Raw genomic sequence first — 21,791 nt, 5'->3', positions numbered from 1 at the left:
TGTCTATAAAAGTGACACTTAATTTCCAGCAAGTTTGGCAAGCTTCTGGGTCATCCCAAGTTTATCATCTCCAGCAAGATCAACTAATACACAGCCTTCAGATTAGATGCTCTTTGGGCCTTTAGACAGGAGTCGAGCTGATTACTGTGAGCCTGTTTATAGTTGAAGGAATCCTTTGAATATTAGGCTGGAGAAATAATAAATAGGTTGGTTTGTTCAGCTTTAGCATCTGAAGATACAGAGGGACTGTGAGCAGTTCCATCAAGACAACACACTGGATTGTTTGGAAGGTGCTGTATCCAAATATTCACTTAGACTTATTGCTCCTGAGTAATATCCCTTAAGAGCAAAGCAGTGAATGTGTGGCTGGGAAGTCCTGGCACCCACAGGTGCAGACTTGGGGCCATCAGTGGGATTTGATTCCAGAGAATTCCATGGCAGAGCCAGGGGGAAGTTGTGGCAGAGCTGGTGGAGGAGTTGAGCTGCCCTGAGCTTCCTGAAGGGAAAAAGGGAAACAGGGCTGGAGACCCTCCAAGCTGGGTTTGGAGGGCATTTTTTCACGTTTGGTTTGAAACTTTGCAGTGAGGAAGTGACTGTGCTGGCACTGCACAAATCCTAGGACAATTCTGGGCCCCTCAGGACAAGAAAGACACTGAGGGGCTGGAGTGTGTGCAGGGGAGGGAACGGAGCTGGGAAGGGGCTGGAGCAGCAGGAGCAGCTGAGGGAGCTGGGGGGGCTCAGCCTGGAGAAAAGGAGGCTCAGGGGGGACCTTCTGGCTCTGCAACCCCCTGACAGGAGGGGGGAGCCGGGGGGGGGTCGGGCTCTGCTCCCAGGGAACAAGGGACAGGAGGAGAGGGAACGGCCTCCAGCTGTGCCAGGGGAGGGTCAGGTTGGACATCAGGAGGAATTTCTTCATTAAAGGAGTGTCCAGCTCTGGCCCAGCTGCCCAGGGCAGTGGGGGAGTCCCCATCCCTGGAGGGGTTTAACAGATGTGTGGATGTGGCTCTTGGGGACACGGGCAGTGCTGGGGGATGGTTGGACTCGATGATCTCAGAGGTCTTTCCAACCACAACAGTTCCACGATTCTGTGACACTGCTTGGTTCTTGCTTAACCTTTTGTACTTCCCTTTAGCCCAGACTCTTCTGCTGCCTCCTTCCCAGCAGCACAGCAAGTGCTTCAAGAAAGAGGCTGTAAGGTCTCTGCTCACCTGGAGCAGAGGTGTAAAAAGTGCCCAGCCTTGGCCACTGATATTTTATCTCACTCCCAGGGGTCAGGGCAGCACTCACTGCGTGGCTGTAGCAGGGTGACCACACTCCTCCCCGTTTCCCCTGTGGTGAAGGACCCAAGTTCTCTGCACAGTGGCTTTAGGGAGTTCTACAAGTCCTGCTGTTCCCTCCTGTCACCACAGCTGGGCCTCCTGGCAGCAGCCAAGATGAATAAACCCCTTCTCATCCCTCAAGCTGGCTGCAGTTTGTAGGACTCCGTTTTGATGTTGAACATGGGCAGTTTTCCTGGCCTTGAAAGGAAGCTGGGGCTGCTCCACATGGTGGAAGTTGATTTCAGTAACTGAAGAGAAAATGCTGGAGCTCTGGGCTCCAGTGCTTGGCATCTTGCTCAGTTTAGCTGCTTCCTCTCTCTTCCCTCAAACAGCTCAGCAGCAAATCTAGGAGAGCATGTCCTATTTCCAATTTAAGTTTCCTCCAAAGCCCATTTTAAAGCAGCCATATTGCTTCTACTGACAAGTGATCTGTGAGGGAATAATCTCCCATGAATGCTGTTGCTGGATTTTGAAAAATGGCAAAAATAAGACTTGGGGCTGTGCTGGTTGACAGCAGAGTCTGGCTCAGGCAGCTGTATTAGAGGGAGGAGGAATGCAGCATTCCTTTGAGCTCTCATCCAGAAATCCTGTAAGAACAGGAATTTTAGCAGTGCAGGGAGGTCTCAGTTGAGGTTAGACCTTGCTGGACAAGCCTGTTTGCAAAGGAAAGCTGAAGGTCTGGGCAGGGCAGAGCCAGGGTGGGGGAGATGTCGGGCCACAGCCAGATGCAGTTGTGTGTGTGTGGCTGTGCCACTGGAGAGTGTCAGAACCTGCCACAGGATCTTCTGAGTGTCATCCAGTCCCAGGGAAAGATGTCCCCAGTATTGCTTGTGGCTTTGGGGACCGTCAGTTCCATGTTAGAAGAGCTGACCATGGAATGGTTTGGGTTGGAAGGGACATTAAAGATCATCCAGTGCCACCCTCTGCCATGAGCAGGGGCACCTTCCACTATTCCAAGTTGCTCCAAACTCCATCCAACCTGGCCTTGGACACTCCCAGGGATGGGGCAGCCACAGCTTCTCTGGGCAACCTGGGCCAGGGTCTCTCCACCCTCACAGGGAAGGATTCCTTCCAATATCCCACCTAACCCTGCCCTCTGGCAGTGGGAAGCCATTCCCTCTTGTCCTGTCACTCCAAACCTTGTAAACAGTCTCTCTCCATGTTTCTTGTAGCCCCTTCAGGTCCTGGAAGGCCACAATTAGGTCACCCTGGGGCTTCTCTTCTCCAGGCTGAACATTCCCAACTCTCTCAGCCTTTCCTCCCAGCAGAGCTGCTCCATCCCTCTGGATATTGGGAATTATTCACTCAGAGAGGCAAATGTTGCAGTATTGTCCATCCCCACAGAGCAGGAGGGAGATGGAGCCCAGGCCATGGGAGCAGCCTGGCTCTGAAGCCCCCAGAGCCTCACTTTGTCTGACACTTGGGCCCGTTGCCATCTCACAGAGGGTCCTGCCAGGCACCTCCTCTGTGCTGCTGTTTGTGCAGTGTCCTGTGTCACCTCAGGCTAAAACCACCTGTCCTGACCCCCCAGCAAGGTCAGAACCAGTGTGAGGAGCTGGGATTGAACCCCAGGTGAAGCAGGAGAGGAGCCTGGGCAGATCCCTGCTGGCTTTGAGTGGCAGAACCAGAGCACTGTGCTCCCCCTTGGCCGTGTCTGCCTTCACACAGTTCAACTTCCACCTGGTGCAGCTGTTGTGGCATCTGCTGGCACTGTCATTCCTGGCTGGCTCCCTGCCCTTGGAGGTGTGGGGCTCTTTGGGATGCAGTCACTCTCCCTGGAATCTTGTGCCAGAGCTGCCCAGGGACAAACAGGGAGGGCAGGGAGTTGTGCTGCTGCTCCTTGGAGGAGCTGAAGGCCAGTTGTGCTGAGCAGAAGACTTTTTCCCCTGTTCAGCTCATGCTGGTTGGCAGGAAGAGGACCTGACAGCTAACATTTGATATTTTTTTGCCCCCTAAAGCAGGTAGTTGGGATGTGCTGAGTTTGGGGCCAGCCAGGCCAGTGCCACAGAAAAGCTGCCCTGTGAGTGACACAGCGAGGCATCACAAATCCCTCTTATTTTTATGCTGATTTTGAAGTGACTTTTAATCCTTGAGACATATTGGCCTCTAAGCACTTTTTTTTTCAAAGAGGGATATAACCCAACTCGAGCAGTTTGGGTAATAATAGCACTTAGTGCTTAATGAGTGTTGTGGGATTAATCCTCCTGCAGCAAGACATTTAAATGGAATTGTGTTGATCTTGGGAATGGGGCAGTGCTTTTCTGTGGGCATGAAGCAGCAGCTCCCTCGCTGTGGCTGCACCAGAACCACGGGGATGGAGCTGGTGAGCCTGAAGGTTGGGTTTAGGCTGAGCTTTGTGTGTTGGGTCCCTTCCCCTGCCCTCACAGCTGCTCTGGGAATCAGGTGTTGTGCTCTGGGCTCAGTCAGACCTGCCAGTGGGGATTTGGGATCCTGGCTGCTGGGAAGAGGCTGTTGGAGGGTCATGGCTCAGGGCCAGGGAGGTGTCTGTGGTTCCCTGTCCTGCTCCCTCCCACATTGCTGGCTCAGACCTGTGGTTCTGCCAGCCCCTTCCACAGAGGGGTTTTCTGGCCACCCTGTTGATTCAAAGAGGACTGAGCAATATAAATAAATGTCCCATCAAAAGAAACCATTCCCAGTTGGCTGAAGTCCCTTGGGTGGCCACAGCCTTGGCTCTGATGTGCAGCTGTGTCATTGTTGGGGGTGTCACCTGGGGGCCAATGAGGAAGAGCAACACTGAGTCTGTGATGCTTAATCCTTTTGGGTACCCATTGGTATGTTTTATGTCTCAATTACTGCAGGTTAAAATCAGCTCTTCATTATTTTTTGCTTTGTTTTCAGGTTACAAACTCATTGGGAGCCATTCTGGGGTGAAGCTCTGCCGGTGGACAAAGGTGTGCTCTCTTTCCTTTTCTCTTTTGGGAAATAAAACAAAGCTAGAGACTTACTCAGGTATTTCACTTTCCCAATGAAATGTCATTTAAAAGTGTGCACAAACCCAAATTGCCTCTTTCCAACTTCAGTCTTGCATTTCAAGCTGTTAAAACCCTGCTGTGAAGAGTGAGAATGTGACTGTGGCAAAGAGCTGGGAACATCATTTGCTGCTTTTTCCTGTTATTCTGCTGTCTGCTAAAATCTCTCCTGCCTGCTGGAATACATGGCAGGAGCAGGACACTGCAGAGGAAAGGGGGAAGGTTCCATCACCAGTGTTTCCATCACCAGTGTGAGGGCTCTGAAACAGGGATAACAGCCCATTGTTCCACCTGGACGGGCACACAAGGATGTTTGAGCCTGTTGTGCTGGGCTGGGACAGTCACTGCTCCTCCTCTGGTTTTCTAAATCAGATTTAAACAGTGAGGTGTCGCTTCTTAATGGTAGGACTATTAAAAATTCCCCTTGTGGGAGTGTGTATGGACGTGGTTGTGTGTGATACCCGTGGGTATGTACATATGGGGAAGGATAAATACTGATGGAAAAGGGAAACACAGATACAATTTGGGCAAGAGGCTTTTAGGGTATGTAAAAGCCCCTCAGGAAGGGGCTGGTTTCCTAAAATAGGGGAGAAACCACTGAAGAAACATCAAAAGCTGGGAAATGGCACTTGGGGACATGGGTTAGTGGTGGGCTTGGCAGTGCTGGGTTAATGGTTGGACTCCATGGTCTTAGAGGGCTTTGCCAACCTCAGTAATTCTATGATATATATGAAAATACCTCCCTTCCAGCCCTGCAGTTGTCTGTTGTAGGCTCTGTAACCTTTTCAAGCAGTTTGCAGACTTAAAAACATTCCCAGCAGAGGCACAAAGCCCTGGAGAACAAACTTCAGCTACTTGAGAGTGTTTGTAGTTTCAGTTGTTCTTTGCAGGTCCCTGAGGAACTCAGAGTTTGAAAGTTGGTCTCTAGGGTTGTACATTTGGGGAGTAACATTGATCAGAGGATCACAGATCATTTAGGTTGGAAAAGAGCTCCAGGATGGGGTCCAACCATCCCCCCAGCACTGCCAAGGCCACCTCTGACCCAGGTCCCCACGTGCCACATCTACAAGTTTTTAAACCCCTCCAGGGGTGGGGACTCCCCCACTGCCCTGGGCAGCTGGGCCAGGGCTGGATGATCCTTTCCATGAAGAAATTTTTCCAGTATCCAACCTGACCCTCCCCTGGCACAACTTGAGGCTGTTTCCCCTTGTCCTGTCCCTTGTTCCCTGGAGCAGAGCCCGACCCCCCCCTGCTCCCCCCTCCTGTCAGGGAGTTGCAGAGCCAGAAGGTCCCCCCTGAGCCTCCTTTTCTCCAGGCTGAGCCCCCCCAGCTGTTCCTGGTGCTCCAGCCCCTTCCCCAGCACAGGTAGGTGCTGCAGACCCTTCCCCCTCCAGGCTGCAGAACACCAACCCCTCCAGCATTCCTGGGGTGAGAACCTGTGGGAATCAGCCCCTCATTAACGTGCCAGCACATCTCTAATTCCTGCACCCTGGAGATGATCAGCCCTTGGTCTCTCAGCTCTGTTTTGCTGCTTGATTAACTCTGTTTGTTTTGGAAAGAGCCCTTGGAATGGCAATCACCAGTTTGTATTGTCAGTGAACTGTTTCATCAAAACCCTTGTTCTCCTCGCCCAGCCCTGTATTGTCAGGAGTGTTTGTGAGATACATCGATCCCACTGATGCTTCTGCTGCTCACTCTTACAAATATTTCTCTCCTCTATCATTTTTAGTGTCAGAGAAGGCCGTGAAATGTTCAAAGAAAAACTTGTCAAGCTCCAATGTTGCGACTGAGAAAAGCAGAGAAGCTGCTTTTATTAAAGAACCAGAATTTAATGCAGTGCTGTAAAGCCATTTCACAAAATAAATAGCAGCTCTGTGTGCTTAGATAGGCCCACACTATTTTTAGCTTAAGCAGGAATTGAATGTAAAGGCTTCTAATAAATTGAGCTGAAATTGGTTCCGGGCAGTGGCTTTGCCTGAGGTTCACACCAGTGTGTGAGTGTCTCCAGGAGCCTCGTTGGAGATTTGGATCACTGGAAAGCAGGAGAAGGGCTGGCAGGATTAGCATTAAATAGACTTTCATAGGGATATCACAGATAGCAAAGATTGTGTTCTGTCAAATCCCGGAAAAGAGCGAAAAAACCTGCACATTTTCAGAAGAGTCCCAAATATAACTTGCTCTCCTGGAATTTGTGGGTCTCCTGAAGTCTGTGTTTGAAGAATGGGTAGAATAAACAGCATTTCCCACCTTGTTTCATCTTCTACCTGTACAACCAGCCTGTGCATACCTTAGGGGTTACCTGGATATTTTTCCCTGCTGCTCAGTGAAGACTTTCCTTTGGATCACCAGGATCCTTCAGGTGCATAAGAAGCTGCTGTGTCATGTTGCAAATTTACTTTTGAGAGTAGTAGCTTCTTTCTCATTTATTTTTATTTAACTGAGCTAACGAAAGGCAGTCTTTGCTCCGAGCAGCTTGAATGCTAAACAGGAGTTAATTCCCACTGGGAAGCTGCTGGGGTTGTGCTGGGAAGGGAAGTGCAGAGTCCTGCTGGAGCCACTGCTGGGTGTGAATGAGGGTTTATAAGGTCAGGGTGTTTATTTAATTTAGTGCTGGAAGAAACACTCTGGCAGGCAAATGAAAGGAATGGAGTGTTCAGTAGGGCAGCCTTAAAATTCATCCTTGTTACTCCTTTTACAACAACACTTCTTGCATCTCCAGTGGCTTCTCCTGCTTTTTTTTGTGGGCTGGTTCAGTGAAAGCTCCACATTGTTGTGCTGGGGTCTGCAAGGGAGAAGGTACTGATGAGATTAAAGTTTTTTCTCCTCCAAAAGTTATAAATTTGACCTCATAAATGCACTTTGCCTGTAGGGCTGTGTATGAACAGTCACACTGTTGATATGTGTGTGCTGGGAATCGCTCCGAGCGGGTGGCACTGGTGGCACTGGTGTCCTGGGTGACCTCGCAGTGGCACTCACAGGGCTTTGACCTGGAGTTCCTGGGGACTGAAGGGAGCAGGTTTCAAACTGTGCCCTCCCTGTGGTTGGACAGGCTGTGCTCTCACTGTGCTGTGTTGTGTTGTCTGGCTGTGCTCTCACTGTGCTGTGTTGTGTTGTCTGTGCTCTCACTGTGCTGTGTTGTGTTGTCTGGCTGTGCTCTCACTGTGCTGTGTTGTGTTGTGTTGTCTGGCTGTGCTCTCACTGTGCTGTGTTGTGCTGTCTCTCTGTGCCCGCAGTCGATGCTCCGGGGCCGAGGGGGCTGCTACAAACACACCTTCTATGGCATCGAGAGCCACCGCTGCATGGAGGCCACCCCCAGCCTGGCCTGTGCCAACAAGTGTGTCTTCTGCTGGAGGTAAAACCCTGGGGGGGTTCACTTTGGGGTTGGGGTCTGCTGGACAGAGACAATGCTGTCCCTGCCCAGCAGGGAGCCCTGGGGGCCGAGGAGGCCAATGGGATCCTGGGGAGCATCAGGAAGAGCATTTCCAGCAGGGCAGGGAGGGATCCTGCCCTCTGCCCAGCCCTGGGCAGGCACATCTGCAGGGCTGGGCCCAGCTCTGGCTCCTCAGCACAGCAGGGCCAGGGAGCTCCTGCAGCGGGGCCAGCGCAGGCTGTGAGGATGAGGAGGGCACTGGAGCATCTCCCTGAGCAGCAAAGGCTGAGGGAGCTGGGGCTGTTCAGCCTCCAGAGCAGACCCTGAGAGGGGCCCTCCCCCTGTGTGTCAGGGGCTGCAGGGAGGGGGCAGAGGATGGAGCAGGCTCTGCTCGGGGGGCCCAGCAATGGCACAGGAGGAACGGGCAGGAACTGATGCCCAGGAAGCTCCAGCTGGACAGGAGGAAGAACTTCTTCCCTGGGCAGTGCCCCAGCTCTGAACAGGCTGCCCAGGGAGGGGCTGGAGTCTCCTCCCTGGGGAGATTCCAGAGCCCTCTGGACACAATCCTGTGCCCTGTGCTCTGGGCTGGCCCTGCCTGAGCAGGGAGGTGGGAGCAGTGACCCACTGGGGTCCCTTCCAGCCTGACCCACCCTGGGATTCTGTCCCTGTCCTGTTCTCAAAGCACCCCCGGGCAGGGTGGGTCTGGAGAGAGGCTGAGGCTCAGCAGGAACACCAGCAGTGGTGTGAGTGCTCTGAGTGGGAGGACAGGGAGGTTATTTTTGAGATCTTTTGTCTTCTACCTTGCTTGTTAATTCATCTCATTAGAGCTGTGTTTCCTTTGGGATTTATGCCTTACCCCAGGTTGCCAACAACACCCATTCCATCCCTCAGCCTGAGTGCCCCACATCCCAGTAAATAATCCTGAGCGACCTGGGCTAGTGGAAGGTGTCCCTGCCCATGGCAGGGGTTTGGAACAAGATGAGCTTTAAGGTCCCTTCCAACCCAAACTGTTCTAGGATTCTGTGATAATATTTCCATGCAAAACCAGCCAAACTCCTCTGAGTGCCCCTTTCTGTCTCTCATAGTCTTCAAGTTTTAATAATGCAAATATTTCATGAGAACATTTAAAGCACTGCTCTAGCTCTGAAGGCACTTTGAAGCTGTTTCCAGCCTTGGTGTTAAGTTTAAGCACCAGACGCTGGTCATCCTGTTAAGTTTGCATTTGGGAGTCTATTCCAAAATGTTAATTGGTGCTCTTGATGGGCTTTCCTCATATCCTGGCTGGAAAGGACTCAGCAAATGGAATGTTTAATGAGAAAGTTCTGCTGCTTTCCTTCAGAGCAGTGTGATGGTTGGGAAGAAGAATGTGCCACTCGTGTCTCTTCTTTTCCCACGTCTCAGCTCTGGTGCTGCACTGAATTCTGCAGGGTGCCTGGGAATGCTGGGCATGGGATTGTCCCTCTGGCCCTACACAGGAGGTACATCCCAAACAGCAAAGAGGAGGAGGTGGTTTGTTCCCAGTATTACTCCACAGGGGATTTAACACAGTTTCTCTTAAAACTGAGCTAATTCAGTATTTCTTAGCAGCAGCCTGTGTGGGGAGCATGGACTGAGTCAGGGAAGTCCAGCAAGTGTAAATTGGAGAGTGCAGTAACTGGGATAAATTGGTTCATTCCACGTGCCTCTAACTCATCATCCTGTAACTGGCACTCTGCACTTCAGAGGGATCCTGGAAGCAGCAGCCCTAGGATGCTGATTTTCCTGATGGTTACAACCTGAATGCAAGGAAACAGCTTTCCAGGGGGCTGTGCTGACAGGTTTTATGTATTTATTCATATATTTACCTCCTGTGGGTGAAATGGGGGGGCAGGAGATTAACTCTCCCACGTGGAATGCAGCTGGTTGTCTTATACTTCCATGGGAAGCTGGAAGTTTTAAGTTGGAAGATGTAAGGCTCAGGTTGAGGCTCATCCCAGGGCTTGCTTTGTGTACTTAAGCTTGACATAAACCAGACCTGCTGCTGAAAGAAGTTTTCTTCTTTTTGGTTACTTTTGCACATCCTGTGCTTGGGCTGCTGCAGCCTTTGTGTGGCTGATTTGGTGTGTTCCATACATAATAGGAAGGATTCTTATCTATTATATTCCACACATAATAAGAAAGATTTCCATCCTTTCTTCCTACACCAAATCCCTGCTGATCCTGTGCCAGCCCAGCTCACAAACCCTGCAGTCAGGCCTATCTCTGCACTTTATTTTAAACCCACCACACCTTGCAGAGTCTTAACCATGTGAGACTGAACATGGGATTGCAGGTGCAGGATAAACACATCCCCTCCTTAGCAGCCACTTGCCATCTGTGCTGTTGGAGACACACAAAGCAATAGTTTTGATCTGCTCTTGGCAGAATGTTTTTAACACCAGTTTTACGCCTTGCTGCTCTCCCTGGGCAGCTCTGCCTTGCAGATAAGGCCTCTGTGATTTTTTTTTTCCCCCTGATCTCTTCTTTCAGGGTTTTGACATTTGTAGAGCCTGCCAATGTTTCCAACTGCACAACCACTGCAGCTCTCCCAGGATGGCTGAGGAAAAGGCCAAGGAGCCTGTTTGTTTTCCTCACTTTGGCAAGAAATGCTGCAGTTGAGCTGCTTTCCCTGGGAATTGGATGTCAGGGGAGTTGGCTGCTTGGCACTGACACGTTTTGGCCCCAAACCAGTCATGGAATCATGGAAGGGTTTGGGTTGGAAGGGACCTCAAAGCTCATCTCATTCCAACCCCCTGCTGTGGGCAGGGACACCTTCCACTGGACCTCATGGGTGGAGCCAGTGTCCAAACACCTGCAGAAAATTAGGGTGTAATTAAAATAAATAAAATTGGTTTACAAATAAAATTTGTAAAAGATGTAGCTTGGCTCTGCACTGGAGCCCTTCCTTTTCCTTGTCCCTGGGAGCAGTAGATCCCTGGGAGCTGCCACTCCTGCCAGTGCCCCCTCCCTGGCTCGTGCTGCCCAGTCTGTCCCCTCAGAGCTGGTCAGAGCTTGGGGCTGAAGGATTATGTGGCAGCTTTTTTGGAGGACAGAAAAAACAGACTGAGAGATGGGAATGGCCTGGAGCTGTGTCAGGGCAGGCTCAGGTTGGATCTCAGCCAAAGGTTCTTCCCCCAGAGGCTGGTTGGGCCCTGCCCAGGCTCCCCAAGGCAGTGGGCACAGCCCCAAGGCTGCCAGAGCTCAGGGAGGGTTTGGACAATGCTCTCTGGGATTGTTGGGGTGTCCTGGATGGTCCCTTCCAGCTCAGGATATTCCAGGATTCTGTGAGCTGGATTGTTTGGTGTTCCCCAGGGCAGCCTGGAGCTGTGCTGAACTCCTGGGCTGGAGGGGGGAACCCACACCTTAATTACTGCAACATAATTGTGCTCACAGAGGGAGTCTGTCCCTCCCCATCCCTGCTCTGTAGTGTCTCTTTAGCCTGGTTGCCTAAATGGAGCTGTGCAAGTGGCCAAATCTTTTAATCAGTTAGAGCAAGAGAGGATTCTGAGGCTTCCTGACACCAAACTGCAGCACAGTCACCAGGCAGAGCTCCTGGGATGAGCTGATCTGAGTGTCTGAAACCCAGTCAATTATTGTGGAGAGGTGGAACAGCAAAATCAGATTGAAATTAATAGAGTTTATTACTTTTGCATCTGAGGAGGAGGCAAAGCAGACAGAGTGAAATATCCTGTGGAGGAATTGGCTCATATTTCTTGTGCTGTAACTTTGTTTATACCTGTACCTGAAGGTTTCAGGTTTACAGTAGAAAACAGCTGAAGTTCTTCTGTGCACACACTAAATAAGTGTGTGGCCAAAAGCCAGTGATCACTGGAAACCCTGCAAAATGAAGAGATTCAAAATGAATAACCTCTCCTAGGAGAACTACTTCAGGTCATTAAAAAATGAAGAAGAAACTGAAAACAGATTAAAACAAAAGCTTCTCCTCAATAAGTAACTTGACTCCAGAGGCTCAATCCTTCAGGGAATTGGGGAGTATTGTGATGTCAAAGGAGTTGTCACTGCAGGCTTGGAAAACTTGGAACCTCAGAGAGTCTCTGCATCTCCAGCCACCAGTCCTTGCTCTGCTGAGTTGTTGCTCTTTTCTCCCTGGTTATTGTTCTATTTACAGGAGTGAGGTATTGTGATATATTGTTTCCTTCACATTTGGTTCTTCACTGGTTTGTTGATTTTTGGGCCTTCCAGGAGCTCTTGAAATAACCATATAAATGGGACAGGAATCATGGAATGTCCCCAGTTCATGCCCCTGTCAGTGGTAAAGAGTCTCAGTGCTCTGCCAGCTCAGTAATCAGAGGCATTTCTGGGAGAAAATGTTCCTCAGGTGAAATGGGATTGGAATCTCTGATTTTCATCCTGTAGCACTGTGCATTTTTCTGGACCTGGGCTTGTTGAAGGCTTCTGTAGTTGTCACTCTCAGCTCCCAAATTTCTGGCATTGGTGGGGAATATATTCAGATTATTGGCTGTGAGATGCTCACATGGGTTGGGGTAGTTCCTGCAGGGGGTTGGTGCCCAGGCACCAACTTTTTGGTGTGTTTTGACACTCAGATTAGTTGTGAAATGGTCTTGGAGGCTGTGCCAAGCAGGATTGTGCTGGGAGGGGATGGGATGGGGGGACACAAACACATAGCAGACACCTGGGAGGGGCTGAGCATCATTTTTTGGGAACTGCTCTCCATTTCCTGGAGTTGGGATGTATTTTCTTCATCAGGGAGCAGCTTCTGTCCTTAAGATTTCCAAAGTGTCAGTTGGAAGAGGATCACAGAATCCTTTTGGTTGGGAAAACCCTTGGAAATCCTTGAGTCCAGCCATTCCCTCAGCACTGCCAAGGCCACCACTGCCCCATGGCCCCAGGTGCCACATCCACTGTGCTAAACCCCTCCAGGGATGGGACTCCCCCACTGCCCTGCCACATGAAGACTTCCATGAAGAAATTTTCCCTGCTATCCAATCTGAACCACCCCTGGCACCCTCTGATACTTTGAGCCAACTTATCCACCATGCTCTGGGGTGACTGAGCCATCCCAGAGAGTTTAAATATCTCTAACCTGTTCTCTTCCCAACCCAGTCTCTGCTCTTCTTCTTGCTCTTAGGAAAAAGCAGAAGAAAAGCTGCAAAGAGGTTTCTTGTCATCCCAGAGGAACATTAAACGTGGGTTGCTTGGGCACTGGACAAGCTTTTTCCTTGTTCCTCGTTTTCCTCCTCCCATCATTACAGGGAGAGTCATCCTTGGGAGCCCTTTTGTGTGTCCTTTTCTAGTTGTGTCTGATTTTTGCCCTTCCCCTCTCTGAGGTTGCCCTGTGTTCCTGTGCTGGTTTTGTTTGCAGCTGAGGGATCACAGGGTTGCAGAAGAGCAGGTTGGGGTTTGTTATCCTTTGTATCTTCGCTTTTTATTGCTGCAGGTTGTGCTTCTGCCTTAATGGGGTTTAAAAACCTGCCAGTTCTCCTCAACTCCTTTGCCCTTAAGCTCTTCTCCTCTGGGATCTCCTCTGATGGTTCTCAGGGTTCACTGAAGATGCTTCTTGGACTCTTTAATTTTATTCTGCTCTTCCCCTCCCTGAGAAGGACGTGCTCTGTCCTTTCCTGGGCACTGCCACCAGCACTTCCTTCATGTTGCCCCCCAGGGATCACCAGCTCTGGAGCAAATGATACTTTATCCCCGAGTTCCACTTGCCCTCAAAGATTCTTGGAAGGCTTTAATAATCCTTTGAAGAAGGCACAAAGCAAAAGCAGATTTATTAAACCAATCCCCAAGCGATTGGGACGGGGATGCACACACACCTTCACAGAGGTCTCAGGGACTGCCAGGGACACTCTGGGAATGCTGTCACCTAATCCTGGTGGATCAAAGGTCTGATAACACTGCTGGATGGTCAGCCAGGGAAAATTGGGAGCCAGCTGGGAGATTCCCACCGTGTTTGCTGCAGTCCTGCCTCACTCCATGGTGGTGAGATGCTGCAGCAGTGAAATGTCTCTGAAGGATCAAAGCAAACCTTTTCCACACTTGGAATCTCTGCTAAAATCAAGGGGTTCTGGTGTGTGTGGCTTTGGGTGGGATTTCTTTTTTCCTTGTGTTATTTTGGGAGGGAAGGAAGGAATCCCATGCACAGGTACCAGCTCTAGACTTGAGTCACCAGTGAGGCAGATGGTGAGGAGGGTCACAGAGCCTGGGGGGGAATGGGAAGGTGACAGTGGAATCCTGTGTGTTCTGGGGACCATCAAACAATCTCAGCCACAAGGCATTGCTTTTTTATGCTCCTATTAGCAGAGAAACTCCTTTTTTGCCAAATAAGCTGCTTTGTAGACATGACCTGCTATGTTTATTAAACAGTTAGGACGTGTTCAAAATTCAGGGCCTGTTGGACACCAACAGCTGTCCAGGGTGTATCCAGAGCTTATTGATTTTCTGCCAACTTGCCCTATAAAATATACAAGGTACAAGTTATGTAGTTAAACATGTAAGAGTTTTATAAATGCATTTTATAGCTGACATTCTGAAAACTTGCCATGTTGGCAGATGAGGGAGAAAAAGGGGAAATACAGAAAGCAAAGCTGTTTTGGCTTAAAGGATCCTTGAGGTGGTAAAGTTTGGGAGCAGTGCTTGAATCTTTGCTCTTGAAGTAGATGAAGAAATGTTTGAACTAAAAGGCTGGTTTTAGTGAGGCTGGGTCTGGAATTTGGGCTTTAGCACTGGCAGAGTGTGCAGCTGCAGGTTTTCACTTGGAGAATCCCAGAATGGTTTGGGTTGGAGGGACTTTGAAGCTCATCCAGTCCCATCCCCTGCCATGGGCAGGGACACCTCCCACTAGCCCAGGTTGCTCCAACCTGGCCTTGGACACTTCCAGGGATGGGGCAGCCACAGCTTCTCTGGGCAACCTGTGCCAGGGCCTCCCCACCCTCACAGGGAACAAATTCTCCCTAAGATTTCATCTACTCTTAGTTTGAATCCATTCCCCCCTGTCCAAAGTCAGTGGGAGTCTTTTACTTGTCTCCAGCAAGTGCTGGATCAGCCACTTCATCCTGAGAAAGTGCTTCCCTGTCTTTCCTCCCTTAGTTAAGTGCTGGGCTCATGTCCTGATGTCCCTGGAGCTGGCAGGCTGAATGCAGCAGGGCACCTCCCAGCCCTCTCCTTGGCTGCCTTCCAGGGCTGCTGGAGAGTGGGGCTGGAAACAGGGGGCACCGGGGCAGAAATCTCAGTGTCAGGGGGATATTTTGCTTGGTCTTGTTTCCCTGTCCAGAGCTGTGTTAATCCAGCAGCTTCTGTGACAGACACTGCCAAATGTGCTGCTCTTTTCTCAGTGGATTATTCTGAGTGCAGTGGGGCTGGGAGGGAAAAAGGAATGAGCTGTTGCAGCATGTTTTGGAAAGAAACAGTAAAGATGGAGAGAGAACAAGGAAATTCATTGACTTAGATGATCCTTAAAGGCTGATGATCCCTGTTAGATGCTGATCCAAGTGCAGCAGGAGTGGGGGATTGCTCAGAGCAGGGGACAGGCTCTCTCTGGGCTCTGTTTGTCAGGTGGGACCATGATGGGGACCAACCAGTCGCTTGTGGTGTCTCATTTGCTGGTCAGGATGCAGGTTGTTTTCCCAGCTGACTTACAATGGTTTTGTGACATCTTCTCATGCTGATAAATAAGAAATGGAGAGAAACCCTGCAGATCTTCCAGGTGCTTGTGTGGATTTCCCTGGGTGGGCTTTTGCTGGTTTTGGATGCAATGATCCTTTTCAGGCAAGATTGGCTTCCTAACCCAATGTGCTGTTCCTCAGAGGGGAGATCTGTGGGGTTTCTCCTTCAGTCTGGGACATGAACACATCCACCACTGTGGTACAGTGCAGACTTCCTGCTCTCAGAGTTTGAAGCATCCTGCCCTAATCTGCCTTGTTGCCACAGCACAAAACAAAGACTGGATTAGAAACAAATCCTGTCCTTCTCAGGGTGGTGGTTGGTGCCTTTAAAATGGAACTAAAGGTGTCCTGGGACCTTCCTTCTCCAGAGCTTTCTGCAGCCGTGGTCAGAAGAGGAGGTAGAACCAGTTTTCCTTTCTTTACAGAGGTTTTCGTGGCTGCAGAACATCATTTTAGCTTAGAAACCTTTCACCTGGGGTTCAGAATAGGTATGTTAAGTTTAATAGGAACTGCAAGGTCCATTTTTTCCCTCTGGGGAGAGCAGAGCCTGCAAGGAGAGAGGTATGAGAGTGGTGGTCAAGGATGACACCTGAAAGTTGGGTCAGCAGCAGGATGTTGCTGGGAATTTGTCGTGGCTTTTAATGTTGTTAAACACTGCCAGAGGTGGCAGGTGGGTCCTCCCAGGTGTGTTCAAATGCCAGTGAGTGCCTTGTCTCCTCTCCCTTCAGACACCACACCAACCCCGTGGGCACAGAGTGGCGCTGGAAGATGGACCAGCCCGAGCTGATCCTGCAGGAGGCCATGGAGAACCATCAGAACATGATCCAGCAGTTCAGAGGTAACTTCTCCTCCCACCCCATCCGTGGTGCTTTGAGGAGACAACCAGCAGTGGCACCTTCAGAGCCTGGGGGAGAACATTCTGGTCATCTGGGAGGGAGATGTGAGGTGTGGGACATCACAGAGATGGGAGAGAAGAAACTCCTGTGGCACATTTATTGTTTTCTGAGCTGTTTGACCTTTCCCTCAGCCACTGGGTGTCTGGTGCTGCCTGCAGGGGAGGAGGGGAGTTGCACCTTGGTGGTTGTTGCATCTTTTCCCTTGGTGAGCACAGAGATTTCCACAGTGGTTAAACTGGTTTGGATGATGGGAAATCTTGGCTCTTCTGTACAAGTGAGGTTAAAAGTGATCAGGAAATACCCAGCCTTAATCCCCTGCTTTTGTGTTAATTCTGAAACTTCCAGCTTGTGTTTTCCCCATTAATAATTAAGCAGCAGCATTCAGGGTATTCCTGTTTTCAGGAATTATTCAAACACCTCTTTCTGACTGAAGCTGCAGTTTTCCCCTCTCAGTAGCACTGCTTTTCCTTCAGATGGGAACCTGTTGTGAGTTGGATGTTTATTCATTCTGTCTCTGTATAGACATGGCTGTTTTTTGGGAGGTTTTATTTGATTTCCCAAATGTGATAACCTTGGTTGGGTTTGATATCTTAGAGACCTTGTCCATGATTCAGTGAGTGGAAGCAGTGGAAGGTTCTGGAGGAGTCTGTAACCCCCTGTCAGCCCACGCTGAACCCACAGACCCACCTGCTGTGGTAGAACAAGGGACCACAGACTTGGGGTTCTGTTTGGAAGGGTCAGCTTAGACATGAAAATCAGCTTTTTCAGCCGAGGTGGTGCCCAGAGAGGTGGGAGAGTCTCCAACCTTGAAGTCTTTCAAGTCCTTTAAGTAAAGCCTTTATCACCCTGGAGTAAAGAGTAACCTTTTCTTTCCTTTACTACTCCCTGCTCTCTTCCCAGAAAGGGCTGGGAACAGGGAATCATTAGGGACAGACTTGTCAGCATCTGAAAATATTGCTTAAGTGTCAAGAGGCCTGTAAGGACATCCCAGTTCTCTCCTTTGGGAGCTTCTTCTCCATTAAACAAATTCATAAATATTCCCTGAAATGTGCCTGTGCATCCTCAGCACAGTTACCCTTGACCTGGAACTGTGAAAGGAGAAAGAGCAGGGGGGAAAAAAGTGGTTCTGGACTAGAAATGAGCTGCAAAGTGGGAAAAGAAAAGCTGTGTTACTTTTTTCAGAGTGATAGATGGCAACATGCTTCCTGCCTTGGGAGCCAAAGGTTTATTAAGGAGAGGAAAAATCAGTAGGAAAAGCCCAGGAGCTGCTGTTCCATGTTGGGGATGTTACACTGTCGCTTCCCTGGGGTGCCTGTGGAAATATTGTTGGAGCAGAATCAGTGAAAGCAAAATGGAGCTGGAGCAGTGTGGGGGGAGCTGAAGCAGGGACAGGGAAAGGATGCAGGAAGGGATGGAAGTCCCCAGTGGGCTGTGCCAGGCTGGAGCTGCCTCGGGCACAAAACATGGCCATGTCTTGCCAGCCAACTTAGCAGCTCCACAAACAGCAGGTGGATTTTACTGGGACTGATTTTTGAAACAAAAAAAAACCATCAGAACCCCACAAACCCCCCCAGGGCTTAAGCAGTGAGGAGCAGGTTGTTGTGGCTCTGTCCCTCTGTGCTGTCACTGCTGGGGGATCTCGAGGGCTGGGGACAGTTTTGGGCCCCTCATGACAAGAGAGACACTGAGGGGCTGGAGGGTGTGCAGGGAAGGGGCTGGAGCAGCAGGAGGGGACTGAGGGAGCTGGGGGGGCTCAGCCTGGAGAAAAGGAGGCTCAGGGGGGACCTTCTGGCTCTGCAACCCCCTGACAGGAGGGGGGAGCCAGGGGGGGTCGGGCTCTGCTCCCAGGGAACAAGGGACAGGAGGAGAGGGAACGGCCTCCAGCTGTGCCAGGGGAGGGTCAGGTTGGATACTGGGAAAATTTCTCCATGGAAAGGGTTGTCCTTCCCTGGCCCAGCTGCCCAGGGCAGTGGGGGAGTCCCCATCCCTGGAGGGGTTTAAAAGCTGTGTAGATGTGGCCTTTGGGGACATGGGTTAGGGGTGGCCTTGGCAGTGCTGGGGGATGGTTGGGCCCCATCTTGGAGGTCTTTTCCAACCTCAGTGATTCCATGATTCTGCAGCACTGACTGGGGCTCCAGAGGAACTTCCAGCAGGGCTGAGCTGTTTGACCCCCAGAGCAGAACAGACAAATCTGGGCTCCTGGAGAATAAAACCATGGGGAAATGTCTTACCTAGAGATCCCTCAGGGCTTGAGCACCCAGTGATGCTGCTCAGGTGATGCCCAAAGCCATTTGAATAAGTTGGTGCTGCCCTTTGTAGTCCCAGTGCCATCTCCAGGTGCCAAAGGAACCGCTGAGCTCCTCTGAGGAGCACCAGGAGGATCAAAGGGATGGAGCAGCTCTGCTGGGAGGAAAGGCTGGGAGAGCTGGGATTGTTCAGCCTGGAGGAAAGGAGCTTCAGGGAGACCTGACTGGTCTTTCAGTGCCCAAAGGAGCCAACAGGAAAGATGGAGAGGGACTGTTTGCAAGGGCCTGGAGTGACAGGACAAGGGGGAATGGCTTCCCACTGCCAGAGGGGAAATTTAGGTTGGATATTGTGAAGGAATTGTTGGCTGTGAGGGTGGGGAGGCCCTGGCACAGGTTGCCCAGAGAAGCTGTGGCTGCCCCATCCCTGGGAGTGTCCAAGGCCAGGTTGGACAGGGCTTGGAGCAACCTGGGACAGTGGGAGGTGTCCCTGCCCATGGCAGGGGGTGGGACTGAGTGATCTTTAAGGTCCCTTTCCAACCCAAACCATTCTGGGATTCTATGAGGCTGTATTAATTCCATGCATTGAAGTAGAAATGATATTTTCTTTGAAGGAACAGAAGAATTCTTGTGTCCCTCTATCCTTTAGGATATCCTGGAGGAACAGCCCTCAATTCTCTGAGTCCCTCTAATATATCATGTTCTCCTTTATTGTTGCCATAGTTTGTGCTGGTTTTGAAGACCACAGACATTAAAGTCACATAATTCTCTCTTAGAGTAAGTGATGGAGAGAAATGTTACTGCTCTGGAGTGAAGGTGGGAAGCAGTTCAGTTGATGGATACATTTTTCCAGGGAGTGACTGGTAAATCTCTCTGCCCTTGCAAAGGGCACACAGAGAATGGAAACATAATTCAGAAATAGGAGAGTGGGAGTCTCTGATAATACAGCCCAGGGAAAAGGAAAAAAAACCAAACAAAAATGCATGACCTATGCTGGGAAATCCTGAGAGTCCCTGAGGGTAAAAACAGCCCCAAAGTGCAGGAGAGTTCCTGCCCTCCTGGAATAGCACTAATGCTGTTGTAGCTTATTCCTGCCTGGCTGGTGATTTGTATGGTCAGATGTTTGCACACAGACCCTCTCCCTCCTCTGGGCTGTGTTTGCTGTTCAGCAGATTTGGTGTAAACTGTTCTGAGAAAGTTCCACTCCAACTTTAGGTGATGTTGGAATTTTCTTCTCTCTGCTTACAAAGCTGCCACGGTAATTATGGGAGTCCAGAGGAGAGATGCTGAGAGAGGGGAATTAATTAATTCCAAAAATGACTTACAGTAGCTTTAGAAATACCAAAGTTATTCCTTTAATCTCAGTGTGTGGTTCAGATGCTTCTTTCTTTTCAAATAAAGCTCTCATTTAGTACTGTCAAGTTTCTATGGAATAACCATTAGTCCTGTCACTGGCTCAGGACTGAGCCTGGCTGGTTTAAAATTCACTAAGCTCTGCTTTGATTCCAAATCAGCTTTTTTCTACGTGAGGCTGCAGCAATATCCACAAACACCCCTTTTTATCTGGGCTTTGCAGCACAGGGTGGAATTTTCTGGGCTGCAGCGTCAAGGCAACGAGAGGTGAGCTGAGGACCTGGATCCACACTCAGGGCTTTGTTTTTTTATCTTCAAAAAAGACCAGCCCCCAATGTAAACCCTCAGATATTATTGGAGGACATCAAGGCACGTCAAGGAAATGTGAAGTGACATATTTGGAGCAGAGGCTTGTTTGTAGTCGGGTGGTTCCACGCGGGGTCCTGAGCGCTCGGGCAGGGCTGGGTGGGCTGGAGGAGGGTTTTCCTGCCCTGGGAATCATGACCTCAGGTGGGTCAGACCTGCAGGTGGTGTTTTCACATGGGTGCTACAGTTGAGCTCTTGTTTTCCTCTTCCTTCTGAAATCCCTTTGGCTGTTCAGGGCCGTGTTGTGGTGGGGTTTTGAACTCCTCCCTGCGTGTTTGCCGGTGTGGATTCAGCCCCAGCTGTTGATGTTCTGCCCAGTGACACGTGCTCAGCTCCCCCAGGAGCTGCTTTTCCTGGGGCTGGGGGGCCACAGGGACCAACAGCAGACACACACACACATAACCTGGGGTTCTTTTTTAAGACACCTGCTTGAAGTTGCATCAAACTGCCTCTTGTGTTTCTGTCTCAGCGCTCGGGCAGCACCACTGAGGGCTCAGCAATGGAAAGCTGGGCTCAAATGTTAAAGCTGGGCTCAAAGGTTAAAACTGGGCTCAAATGTTAAAGCTGGGCTCAAAGGTTACTCATTACTACTACCCAAGTTGCTCACAGCAGTGATCAGGGCACACACAGCCCCAGGCCCTGGGTGGACACGGTCTGTGGGTTCCTGCAGAGCTGCTCCTGGGCACTGCCTGTGGCCTGGTGTCCCCTCTGGCTCCAGCTGCTTTTCTCAGTCCTCCTTGTGCCAGGGTGTCTTTTGGATCCAGATGCAAGGTTTGGGAGGGGGATTTGTTATGGGATCCCAGAATGGTTTGGGTTGGAAGGAACCTTAAAAACCATCTCGTTCCAAGCCCTGCCATGGGCAGGGACACCTTCCACTTTACCATGTCACTCAGGGCCCCATCCATTGTTGATTTAAGGCTGTTTCCCCCTTCTCCAGGTGTGTCAGGGGTGAAGGCAGCTCGCTTTGAGGAGGCCCTGACAGTGAAACACTGTGCTCTGTCCCTGGTGGGGGAGCCCATCATGTACCCCCAGATCAACCGCTTCGTGAGGCTCCTGCACCAGCACAGCATCTCCAGCTTCCTGGTGACCAATGCACAGTTCCCAGAGGAGATCAGGTAAGAGCTGGATGAAATACCTTCCTACTAAAACATTGGAATGCTGACCTGTGTCTTGATTCCACTTTATCCCCCACTGGAGTGAGCTCTGCATGATGGCAATGGAAAACCCACTCGGCATCTCTTTGGTTTGAACCTCAATCTCCCTGTGCTCATTTTCATCTCTTTCTCTCCCCCAGTTTGATTTTCCTTCCTGTACCTCTTAAACAAACTGGGATTGCTTCTGGAAGTGAAGAGCATGGAATGTTGTACCTGCTGAAGGAGGAGAACAGGGAGGGAGCTGTGCTTTGAGCTTGGGGATGTGGGTACCTGGTGTGAGTGTTTCTGTCAGCCACAGCAGGAGACTGAGCTCATAAATTTTGGGTCTGATCTTTGTTCTCACTCCCTAAGAGCAGCTTTTGGCTCAAACCAGAGCTCTGTCCAGCCCAGCATCTCCAGCAGGACCCTGAGTGCAGGACAAGGACACATGACAAGC

The 21,791-nt window shown here is 50.4% G+C and overlaps 1 protein-coding gene across 1 annotated transcript in view; it reads left to right on the top strand.

The window, feature by feature from the left end:
- LOC135425687 (S-adenosyl-L-methionine-dependent tRNA 4-demethylwyosine synthase TYW1-like) overlaps window positions 1-21,791 on the top strand; it is a 92,861-nt gene that overhangs the window by 29,992 nt on the left and 41,078 nt on the right. Inside the window, exons 9-12 of the mRNA XM_064678240.1 lie at window positions 4,179-4,231; window positions 7,543-7,661; window positions 16,072-16,181; window positions 21,139-21,316. Coding sequence (XP_064534310.1) covers window positions 4,179-4,231; window positions 7,543-7,661; window positions 16,072-16,181; window positions 21,139-21,316 — 460 coding nt within the window. The remainder of the gene's footprint in view (window positions 1-4,178; window positions 4,232-7,542; window positions 7,662-16,071; window positions 16,182-21,138; window positions 21,317-21,791) is intronic.

Source organism: Pseudopipra pipra, chromosome 21 (assembly GCF_036250125.1).
Source record: "Pseudopipra pipra isolate bDixPip1 chromosome 21, bDixPip1.hap1, whole genome shotgun sequence".
Lineage (NCBI taxonomy): Eukaryota > Metazoa > Chordata > Aves > Passeriformes > Pipridae > Pseudopipra > Pseudopipra pipra.
The sequence above is the reverse complement of the archived record's forward strand: the minus strand, read 5'-3'. Positions and strand labels throughout refer to the sequence as shown.